Source organism: Choloepus didactylus, chromosome 19 (genome assembly GCF_015220235.1).
Source record: "Choloepus didactylus isolate mChoDid1 chromosome 19, mChoDid1.pri, whole genome shotgun sequence".
Classification (NCBI taxonomy): domain Eukaryota; kingdom Metazoa; phylum Chordata; class Mammalia; order Pilosa; family Megalonychidae; genus Choloepus; species Choloepus didactylus.
This window is the reverse complement of record NC_051325.1, coordinates 36,915,116-36,927,721: the sequence shown is the minus strand read 5'-3', so window position 1 is coordinate 36,927,721 and position 12,606 is coordinate 36,915,116. Positions and strand designations below refer to the sequence as shown.

Genomic DNA, 12,606 nt, shown 5'->3' with positions numbered 1-12,606 from the left:
ATTGATCCCTACTGAAATAATCCAGCTAATAGATGAATGAATGATACATAGTTGGAAGAGAATCATTTTGCAAATCCCCAATGAAAAAATGAATCTAGGTAATGATCATTAATTGCCACTAATATCATAAGAAGAAACACAAATGGACATTAATATGCCTGATGGAAGTACACTACCACCTATGATGTAGTCTTGGTTTAAAAAAAAAAATGTAAATCTAATCTGATTGAGCCTCTAGATTCGAAAACCAGTTGGGACATAGGAACATGTAAATGACAACACAGGGATACAGTTAGCAAAAGCTAGGTTGTGGAGAAACTCTATAGGACAAATAATACAATTTTTTTTTTTAAAGGAAAGAAAGGAAAAAGGAGACTGGAAGAAAATTTATAGTCAAAGAGAAATAAAAGGATTAGCAAACAAAGGCAATGTGCAGACCTTATTTGGATTGATTCAAATAAACAGTAAAAAAATAACTTATGCGGTAACTGGGAAAATTTTAATATTCACTACACATTTGATAATATTAACCAATTTTTTTCACTTTTTTTATGTGTAATAATAGATTTGGGGTTATGTTTTTAAAAAGAGTCCTCTTAGAGCTACAAACTGAAATGTTTATAGATCAATGTATAAGCTGTCTGGGATTTTCTTTAAGAGGAGGTGGGCTGGTGATTATTGTAGAGCTGGGTGTTTAGGTACACAAGGGCTCATTTTTAAGTCTGTTAGCATGTTTGATATTTTCCATAACACAAAGTTAAAAATAAATACAACAGTGCTTTCTTAAAACAGTGTGCCAAGTTATGGGTAAAGTTGGTAGATAGAGACTTTTTTTTTTTTTAAATAAATCAGACAAAAGGAATTAAAAGTCTGCCATGAGGCTTCATGTGGTAACAATATATTCATTTATTTAACTCCAGTGGCCAAATCATGAGTTGATATATAACATCAACTTTTGAAAAGAAAGGATGAGAAACCAACAAACCAATATATCAGGAATAGATAACCCAACTGCTAAATTGGTTGCTAAAGCAGAATCTGTAAAGGAGCTGAAGGGTTCAATAATGTTATAGGCAATATTGATGTATTCAATTTTTAAAATAAATGGAATAATTTTGAAATATCCTCTTTCAGGAAAACTAAAATATACCCAGGGGTGATAGATTGGAATTGGAGGTATCAATTCATGGATTTTATTAGATATATTTTTATATTACATAATTTATACTAAAAATATATACAGATATAGAAAGGTACACACAAACACACCTTCATCTATACTCTTTCTAGCTGTTTGCTAAGAAGGTCTAGAAGCAATGACACCCTTGTAGCAATGAATATGCACTACCTCTAGATCTGAATTTCTAAACCACATTTTCTATTAAAACCAGGGCTCCTTGGAAAAACGGCTGGTTCCAGGGTGGGTTAGAGAAAATACAAGATAAGCATGTAATATCTTGTGCAAGAAAGGAAGTAACTGCTCAAAAATGATAGGGAAATATCAAAAGGACACAGCAGCCAGTTAGAAGGGGATGATTTGAGCATCAATAATAACAATAATAATAATAGACTAAAACAAATTGCAAAAAACAAAAATCCATGAGACCAAATTCAATTAAAAAAATCAATAAGGAAAAAAGGAAAGCTACTTTTTCAAATAGAATGTGAACTTGTAAATAAAAAAGGACTGATGGAATTAGACAGTCACCAATGGATGCTAAGATTAGTCAATAAAAGTTGATGAGAAACACAGTATCTACATAATTTCAAAATACAGCATCCAAATTTGTTATTTATTACAAACATGTGAATAGTAACTGCAATCGAGTAACCTGACAGACCCTACCTTAACCAACTGATCAAGGTTAATATCATCAATTACCAATATTGGGACAAACTGACATCATATGTCTCCCTAAATGATACATTAAGAACAATACACAAAGATCTGAGAGCAGGGACATGAATGGACATTTGCACACTGGTGTTTATGATGGCAGTATTCACAATTTGCAACAGACAGAGGTGACCTAAGGGTGCACTGACAGATGAACAGAATGGTGAACTGTGCTGTACGCATACAATAGAATACTGAGCGGCTACAAGAAGGAATGAAGCTGTGAGGCGTGCAACTAGGGGAATGGATCTTAAGTACAGCATTTTAAATGAAGCACGTCAGAAACGAGGAGAAACATTATAATGCCTCTCTAATATGGACTAACGATAATGTGTAAACTCTGAGAACTGAATCTTAAGAGCACAGTTTATCAAGGGAACGCTTACTGTAATGGTCCCTAGACTGTAAGCTCTTATAGCAAGCAGTCACATCTATTCCTGAGTTGTAATGATTATCTCCAAAGCCTGTGATGCCGAGCTCCTTGTGTATTATAACCTGCTTGGTCTCTGGAACTGTGAGTATATGTGAGACACCTGAGACTCGGAGTGAGAGCTTGGCAGCTATGAATGTCAGTATCACCCCATATGGCAGCTGTTAAAAGAGCTGAAAAAGAGTTAAGACTTCAATTAGAGATATGAACGAAGTAGATCTGGTTAGGACTAAGGCAAATCAGGCTGAAGGGTAAAGGACGATACCGACTGGGTTTTAAAACTACAACTTTTGTGTGAGACCAAGGGAGGAGATGTTTATTTGGTGCAGGATCTATGTTTTCTGTAGCATACTAGATAACTTGTACAATAAGTTTGTTTGAGCACCATAGGTGCATGGAACTTTGAATGGGAAGTGGGATTTGGAGAGTTTGAACAGGCCGGGGTGAAACCCCAATACACCCCAGAGTGATATGGGCAGAGAGTAAAAGTGTATTTGAGGCCCCCCCCCCAAGGAATTGGCTGAGAACTGCGGAAATGTTGGACTTCCCCACCTGTGTTATTGCTGATTTCCCCCCAAACGTTGAGGACTGACAATACGGTATGCTGAGCCCTTGATCTGGGGGCTTTCCCTTCTGAGGCTAGTTGCTGCAAGAGAGAGGCTAAGCCTACTTATAATTGTGCCTAGGAGGTCTCCCCTCCCCCCACCCCCCAGAGCCTCTTTGTTGCTCAGATGTGGCCCCCTCTCTCTCTAAGCCCACTCAGTAGGTGAACTCACTACCCTCCTCACTACGTGGGACATGATTCCCCAGGGGTGGCAACGTGGGAAATGACTCCTGGGAATGAGCCTGGACCCAGCACTGTGTGATTGAGAGGATCTTCTTGACCAAAAGGGGGAAGAGAGATGAAACAAAATAAGGTTCCAGTGGCTGAGAGATTTCAAATGGAGCTGAGAGATCACTTTGGAGGGTATTCCTATGCACTACACAGATATCACTTTTTAGTTTTTGGTGTGTTGGAATGGCTAGAGGGAAATACCTGAAGCTGTTGAACTGCAACCCAGTGACCTTGATTCTTGAAGACGACTGCATAAACATGTAGCTTGCACAGTGTTACTGTGTGCTTGTGAAAACCTTGTGGCTCGCACTCCCTTTATCCAGTGTATGGACAAATGAGTAGAAAAGTGGGGACAAAAATTAGATGAAGAATAGGGTGGTATGGAGGGGATGGAAAGTTTTGGTTTTTCTTTTTTGCTGTTATTTTTATTTTGGAGTAAGGAAACGTTTCAAAAACTGATTCTGGAGATGAACGCACAACTGTATGAGAGAGCTGTGAATAACTGATTGTACATTGGATGATTGTAGGGTGTGTGAATATATCTTGATACAACTGTATTAAAAAAAGTAAATGAATAATGGGGGGAGGGAATAGGATGCTTTGGATGTTCCTTTTTATTTTTTGGAGTAATGAAAATATGCAAAGTTTTATTTGGTGATGAATGCACAACTATATGACAATACTGTGAACAACTGATTGTACACTTCAGATGACTGTATGTTATCTGAATATATCTCAATAAAATTGCATTTGCTTTAAAAAAAAGAACATACAGGGCCTCAGAGGTTCCTGGGCACTCACTGGCTCTGGTTTGCGGCTTCCCGTTGCCTGCTGCCTGGTTCCAACTGGCCACGCTGCATGTCGCATATTCGCCCCAAGAGCTCAAGTTGAGGGATTGAGTTCCCTGTTGGGTCTGTGGTCGAGTTCCCAGACGCTGCTGGCGAAGATGCCTGGGAAGAAGGCTCATAAGAACGGGCAGCCGAGCCCTGTGCGGACTCCGGCAGAGCCAAGACTGAGTGGACTAGTCAACTCAGGAGAAATGGAGACAAACGGAATTTTCAGCACAAGCTACTGAACCTGATAGATAGCCAAACTCTTCCTTTCAGGAACCTGACTGCTTCAGAAACATACAAACGTGGAGACTTTTCAAATGGAAGATTCCCCCTAGGTGCAGATTTCATCAATTAAAGGACAGAATATGAAGAAGCATGTCGCTTGCCTGGATGTCCTTGGAAACGAACAGGGAATATTTAAAAAAAAAAGAACTGCTGTTGGAGTTTTCCCAGAAGTCATTCTTTGGGGATATGAGAACATTATAAAATCATTTTGTTTGTATTAAAGCAAGAATCAGAGAGCCTTGAAAATAGGGAAGTAATATTTATACATTTCTTTCTTGCTTAGAGAATTGGTATAGTATTTCTGCTGAAGGTTGCTGCCCAGCCTAATGTAAGAGTTGATAGACGATGAGACTGTAGGTGCAGGGGAAGACACGATATGTTCAACTTTTGTCTATAGTTTTGGATGACAACTCCAAAACAATGTATAATATCTGGTCCATACATATTATATTGTTAAAAGTAAAGATTTCATTCTGAGAAATGGAACATTGTAGTGAATGCTGATTCCTAAAGATCTGAAAAATGCTCTTTCTCACAGTCAGTGTGCATCTTATAAAAAGTGGTCTTTTACGTATTCAAGGTGAACATGTTTGTAAATGGTTGTTTAAAGGCAGATAACCCACAGAGTAGCACCACAAACCTAAATAAGTGTTAGCATTATACACTGGTGCAGAGGGTTAATAACAGAGTGGTATGAAAAAACTACCCATTACATATTAATGACTATTTAATAGGAATATCTTACCAACTCCACACTACTAATTAGCAGCTGATAAGAGCTCTGAGATGTATTATGTTATGATAATTGTTTAAATTTGAGAGTGATGATGATTGTACAACTAAGTGAATATAATGTAAGAAACTGAGTGTTTATCTTGGGATAAAATATATATTAAGTCAAGTGAAGAACCCAGTAAATATAGATACTAAGTGAGCATGTGCAGCAGTCCATGGATTTCTAAAAAACATGATTAAGAAAGTCTCACCTTTGGTTTCTTAGTCTTAATGATCATGAAATTGTTATTTTTAGTCATGTAATGCTCATTTGAAACCTATAATGAGCCATTGCTTAAAGGGAATGTATTTAATGTACTTGGACATTAAATATGTTAAGGAGACAAATAAATATAATGATTCTACAAATGTGCTTTAAATTCCAGATCTCCAGGTTGGATTCATCAGATCAAATCTCTCACACAGCCCAGAAAGATGACCTGCAAACAATACTTAAAATAAAAAAATAAAACTAGACATTGATGCTTATAGTCAAATCGCTTTACATTGCAGAAGATAGTTTTATTTGCAAAGAAGTGCTACAAAACAACTTGGGACTCCCAGGAAGATGGCAGAGTAGGTGAGGCAAAATGGGCTTCCCCATGAAAGTAACTAGAAAGGGGCTGGAGGACACTAGGGACCGCAGTTTTGGGGTGTGGCCAGCCATAGAGGGTCCCCCACAGTACGTGGAGGGGACACCGACAAAACACGGAGGAGAGACAGTGGCTGGAGGGACACGGTGAGTCTGTTCCCTGTCCGGACCACCCCTGCCCCCAGGCCGACAGCAGCAAAACCTCCAAGGGGCAAGGCAGTGAGCAGCAGCTCTCCACTCCCGTACACTTACCATGAGTTTGCTGGAAGGTGATCCTCCACAGTCAGACAGCGGGGCGCTCCTGTGAGGGAATCCTTCGGGCAGCATTTGCTCTCCCCCAATGGAAGTACGGGGGGTGGGGAGGGTGTGTGCGACGAGGAGAAGCAGGAAAGGGAAAGGTGCCATACCAGTGATCAGGAGCCCCTCCCACACCCCAGAGACTCCCAGCGCAAAGGAGGCAGAGAACTGGCAGGCAAGGACCACATTCCATCTGGGGGGTGCCCTTGATCGGATTCCCTGCCTACCTGCTCAGGGCAGCATTGTAGCCCCAGGACAGGCATTCCCCAGTGTACACAGAGATCTGGAACACTGGTTTCCCCAGCCGGCTGGGACTCCACCAACTGCACAGAAATTCGGTGAAGACCTCCTTGAGAGCACCACCTGCTGGCAGGTTAGGGAAAACCAAAAGCCAGCAAGCAGTAAGTCAAGAGATCCATTTGCTAGTAAGTCAGGGAAACTGCACTCCAGCAAGCTGTGCCTCAAGAACGCCACCTGCTGGTAGAATTCAGAAACTGCACTCCAGCAAATCAAATTATATATAAATGCTCAAATAACTCTGCACTCCCCAAAACAACCCTATCAAGATGAGCAAATGCCACAAAGCCAACAGAAAAATTACAAAGCACTTGAAGGATCTAGAAGATATGAACAAGCCAAATGAGCAAATTAAAAAGCCGCCAAAGACACAAAATTTGGAGCAATTAATTAAAGAAGTGCAAACAAATCTCCAAAACAACTTCAAGATGGCTAAAGACATAAAGGAAATCAAGAAGACTCTACAAGAGCATAAAGAAGAATGTGAAAGAGTAAATTAAAAAAAAATAGCAGACACTATGGAAATGACTGTGGCTCAAATTAAAAATATATTAGAGACTCACAATAGCAGATTTGAAGAAGCAGAAGAAAGAATAAGTGAACTTGAGGACAGGGTAACTGAATGTGAGGAAATAAAAGAAAAAATGGGGGGAAAAATCGAAAAATTTGAAATGGATCTCAGAGAAATGATGGACAACATGAAGCTAACAAGAATCACTGGTGTCCCAGAAGGAGAAGAGAAGGATAAAGGGCTAGGAAGACTGTTTCAAAACATAGTTGAGGAAAACTTCCCAAACCTTCTAAATGACATAAATATGCAAATCAAAGATGCCCAATGAACTCCAAATAGAATAAATCCAAACAAACCTACTCCGAGACACATACTGACTAGATTGCCAAAAGCTGAAGAGAAGGAGAAACTTCTGAAAGCAGTTAAGAGAAGCGATTCACCACATACAAGGGGAAACAACATAAGACTAAGTACCAACTACTTAGCGGGCACCATGGAGGCAAGAAGGCAGTAGTATGACATATTTAAGATTCTGAAAGAGAAAAATTGCCAGCCAACAATTTTGTATACAGCAAAGCTCTCTTTGAAAATTGAGGGAGAGTTTAAAATTTTCACAGACAAATAAACGCTGAGAGAATTTATTAACAAGAGACATGCCCTGTAAGAAATACTAAAGGGAACTCTGCCAGCTGAGGAAACAAGAAAGGAGAGGCCTGGAGAAGAGCACAGTACTGAAGAGATAAGAGTAACTTAAAGGAAAAAAAAAGAGAGGGGGAAAAAAATAGATGTCACAACTGAAAACCAAAGGATAAGATGGCTGGTTCAAGAACCCCCTTCACAGTAATAACTTTCAATGTGAATGGATTAAACTCTCCAATTAAAAGGCACAAACTGGTGGTGGATGGGGAAGATGGCGTCATAGAGAGGAGTGGAAGCTAAGTAGTCCTCCTGGAACAACTAAAAAAAACCAGAAACACCTAGTAAATAATCCAGAATAACTGCGGGGGGACAAACAAGACCGTCCACTCCTCATACACCAACCTGAATTGGGAGGAATGCCCGAGATCACAGCATAAAACCTGTAAGTAAAACCTGCAGATCCAAGTCATGAGGCCCCCTCCCCCATAGGCAGAGCTGCAAAGCCTCGTGGTACCAGAGAGAAGCTCTCTCCCAGGAAGCGAATATAGCTCAGCTGAGCTCCAACTGGGGTTTTAAGTAGCGAGTGTGAACTGCTCACTACAGGTACGCATCCCCAAAAAACAGACAGAGGCTTTGGGTGACGACTGACCTTGGAGAGCTGGAGGGTCACCTTGGACTAGGTTTGAAGGGGACTATCTGTTTCTTTTTTGGCTCAGTGGAGAAAGCCCCAGCCATTACAGTTCCCAGTGCTATGACTCAAAGAAGGGTGGAGATAGCACAAGCAGAGAGAGACTATTGAAATGCTAATGACCTCCCCCAAGGGGGTCTATCTTCTCTAAGAGGAAAGGGGTGGGGCCCTTTCCATTCAGAACCAGACCCCAGAGCCTGGGGAAACACGGCCATACCTCCTCACACCAGTCAAGAATTATAGGCTAACAGGCATCACTTGCTGGGCAGAAAAGCCCAGTGACCTGAGGCATCACAGGAACCAATTTTCTAAGAGACACCCTCAGGTAAACCAGATACTAAATATTTCTTCCCTGTGCAACCTGAGCCTGTTCTGGTCTGGGAAAACCTGATTGGGGTAACCAAGGAAACCATGCCTAGACAACAGGAAATTACAATCTACTCAAAGAAAAACAAAGTTATGGCCCAAAGGAACAAACGTACACTTCAACTGAGATACAGGAATTCAAACAACTAATGCTAAATCAATTCAAAAAGTTTAGAGAAAATATTGCAAAAGAGATAAAGGCTGTAAAGAAAACACTGGGCATATATAAGGCAGAAATCAAAAGTTCAAAAAAACAACTAGTAGAATCTATGGAAATGAAAGGCACAACACAGGAGACGAAAGACACAATGGAAACATACAACAGCAGATCTCAAGAGGCAGAAGAAAACACCCAGGAACTGGAGAACAAAACACCTGAAAGCCTACATGCAAAGGAGCAGATGGAGAAAAGAATGAAAAAACATGAGCAACTTCTCCAGGAACTTAAAGATGAAACAAAGTACAAGAATGTACATATCATTGGTGTCCCAGAAGGAGAAGAGAAGGGAAAGGGGGCAGAAGCAATAATAGAGGAAATAATTAATGAAAAAATTTCCCATCTCTTATGAAAGACATAAAATTACAGATCCAAGAAGTGCAGCGTACTCCAAACAGAATAGATCTGAATAGGCCTACGCCAAGACACTTAATAATCAGATTATCAAATGTCAAAGACAAAGAGAGAATCCTGAAAGCAGCAAGAGAGAAGCAATCCATCACATACAAAGGAAGCTTAATAAGACTATGTGCAGATCTCTCAGCAGAAACCATGGAGGCAAGAAGGAAGTGGGGTGATATATTTAAGATACTGAAAGAGGAAAACCACCAACCAAGAATCCTATATCCAGCAAAGCTGTCCTTCAAATATGAGGGAGAGCTCAAAATATTTTCTGACAAACAGACAATGAGAGACTTTGTGAACAAGGCACCCGCCCTACAGGAAATACTAAAGGGAGCACTACAGAGTAATAGGAGAAGACAGGAGTACATGGTTTGGAACACAATTTTGGGAGATGGTAACAGCAATGTAAGTACACTGAACAAAGATTAACTATGAATACGGTTGAGACAGGAAGATTGGGAGCATGTGAGACACCAGAAGAAAGGAGGAAAGATAAAGAATGGGACTGTGTAACTTGGTGAAATCTAGAGTGTTCAACAATTGTGATAAAATGTACAAATATGTTCTTTTACGAGGGAGAACAAGCAAATGTCAACCTTGCAAGGTGTTAGAAATGGGGAGGCATTAGGGGAGGGATGCAATCAATGTCAACTAGAGACTGTAACTAACAGAATCATTGTATTATGCTTCCTTTAATGTAACAAAGGCAATATACCAAGGTAAATGAAGATAAGAGGGGGGAATAGGGGAGGCATGTTAGACAATTGACATTGGTGATGTTGTCTGACTCTTTACTCTGCTTTGATTAAAGGTTATTTTTCCTTTTGCTGCTTCCTAGCTGTCATTTTTCTTCCTCTTTCTTTTGCCTCTCTACCTTCTTTGACTCTCCCTCCTGCCTTGTGGAAGAAATGTAGATGCCCTTATATAGATAGTGGTGAAGGTGGTGAACACATAAATGTATGACCATACAGAGAACCATCAATTATTTACTTAGGATGGAATGTACGGTGTGTGAACAAAACCATATTAAAAAAAAATGCGTTGATGACAAAACCTCGAGGGCAATATACTGAGTGAAATAAGCCAGACACACAAGGACAAATATTACAGGGTCTCACTGATAGGAACTAATTATAATATGTAAACTCACAGACATGAAATATAAGGTATCAAGATATAGGACGCAAGATCTGAGAATAACTAACAGTGTCATATGGTGCGTGAATGAGGTGGAAAGGGGAAGCTCAGAGTCATATATGTCACCAGAAGGAAAGTTGGAGATCAAAAGATGGGAATGCATAAAACTGAATACTATGTGGGCAATGTCCATGATTAACTGTACAAATATTAGAAATCTCTTCCATGAACCAGAACAAATGTATGACAATACAATTAGAAGTTAATAATAGAGGAGCATATAGGTAAGAAATACATACCTATTGCAAACTATATACTACAGTTAGTAGTATTTCAACATTTTTTCATAAACAGTAACAAATGTACTATACCAACACTATGAGTCAGCAATTGAGGGGGGTTGGTTAGGGATATGGGAGGAGTCAAGTTTCCTTTTCTTTTTTTCTTTTTTTCATCTTTTACTTTATTTCTTGTCTGGAGTAATGAAAAGCTTCCAAAAATTGAAAAAAATTAAGAGTGGCTATGGATGCACAGCTGTATGAGGGTACCAGGGGCAAATGATTGTACATTTTGGATCTTTGGATAATTGTATGGTATCTGAACAATCCCAATAAAAATTAATTAAAAAAAAAAAGGTACAGATTGGTAGAATGGATTAAAAAATATGACTCATCAAAGGAAATATAGAATGTAAGCTTTGTATCAATGTTGAATTTCTTGAACTTCTTAGCTGCGTTTAATGGGAATGCATAAAAGACTGTTTGTGTCCATGGGAAAGGTATATGTGAATCATAGTGTTTGTTCAAAGATGTGTGCAGCTTGCTCTCATATGTTCAGAGGACAGAGCAATAGATGATGGATGACAGATGGGGAGGGAGGGAGGGAGGGAAAGAAAGAAATGGTGGTGTGACAGGATGTTAAAGGTAGTGGATTGGGGTATCAGGGGAGGGGGGTCAGGGTATGCTGGGGTTCTATGTATGGGGTTTGAACTGTTTCTGCAACTGTTCCTGTAAGTTTGAATTTATTTCAAAATAAAATTTCTTAAAAAAAAAAAAAATTACCCATCAATAGGCTGTTTACAATAGACTCATCTTAGACCGTGCAACACAAAGAGACTAAAACTGAAAGGATAGAAAAAAATATTCCATGTAAACAGCAATCAAAAGAAAGCTGGGGTAGCTATACTAATATCAGACAAAACAGACTTTAAATGCAAGTGCAAAGATGTCATAAAAGATAAAGAAGGACACTATACATTAATAAAAAGGGGAATGATAATCTAATATGTTCACATATGTTAATGACAGTGAATTCAAAATTATGGTGTTGGATAGGGGTGATGATTGTTAATGGGATTATAAGTATCAGACCTGTATTTAAGGTGAATAGGATTGAAAGGGGTTGTTTAAAGGCATATTTCTCACAGATCAGCACCAAAATTTAGATAGGTGATTGCAAGATATACTTCTAAGACATGACACTAACGCAGAGAGTTGACAACAGAAGGGTGTATGGGAAAAATCTACGTATTGCATACTAGGGACTATAATTTATAGGAATACCATACCAGTATTACACAAATATTGGGGACAAATAATTGAGGGCTGACAGGAGCTATGAGATGTTTTGGGTCATGCGAATTGTTTAAAATGGAGGGTGATGAGGATTGTACAGCTATGTGAACTTAGGAACCCCCTGCTTTGTAAGTCAAGCCCTCGATATTGAGGCTTGCTCAAATAAAACTTACGGTTGTAAAGGGGAGGCTAAGCCCTCCTATAACTATGCCTAGGAATCACTTCCAGAGAACCTCTTTTGTTGCTCATATGTAATTTGAAAGCTATTCCTTTTGTACATATGTTTTATTTCACAAAAAGGAAATAACCGAAACTATGGTACTGTAACCCATAATAACTTTGGAAACTTCCCGTATATATACTTGTTAAATCATACTTTGAAAGATGTTACCTTTTTGTATATTTCATAATAAGGAAATACTAAAACTGTGGAACTGTAACCTATAATAATTCTTGAAATTTGCTAACTACTTGTTAAATTGTAATTTGAAAGTTATCACTTTTATGTATATGTTATTTTCGACAATAAAAAATACGATTAAAATTAAAAAAAACTTGGAATCTTCCTTAATCTGTCATTTAAAAACAAATTAAAATTATATAATATTTTAAACAACCATCCAGTTATAAAAATAGATGGTCTTTTTTGGAAAATTTAACACATAAAATTTCAATCTACATTGTAACCTATCCCAAAATCAAAAGCAATCTTTTCATTTTTAAATACAGAAAATCATGGTTTTCTTAAATAGAAATGTAAACAAAAGTATATCTGTACTAATTAAATTGAAGAAAGTAAAAATGTAATAAATATTTAAGATTACATTCT

General features: G+C 38.7%; 1 protein-coding gene across 6 annotated transcripts in view; it reads right to left on the bottom strand.

Annotated features, from left to right (window-relative positions):
• CBFA2T2 (CBFA2/RUNX1 partner transcriptional co-repressor 2) overlaps positions 1-12,606 on the bottom strand; it is a 188,701-nt gene that overhangs the window by 104,847 nt on the left and 71,248 nt on the right. For 2 of the 6 annotated variants that reach the window (XM_037811196.1, XM_037811197.1), the window contains exon 1: positions 3,964-4,421. The exons of the other annotated variants lie outside the window; for them this stretch is intronic. In XM_037811196.1, coding sequence (XP_037667124.1) covers positions 3,964-4,129 — 166 coding nt within the window. In that variant the 5' untranslated portion in view covers positions 4,130-4,421. Of the gene's footprint in view, positions 1-3,963; positions 4,422-12,606 lie in introns of those variants that run through there. 6 annotated transcript variants of the gene reach the window in all.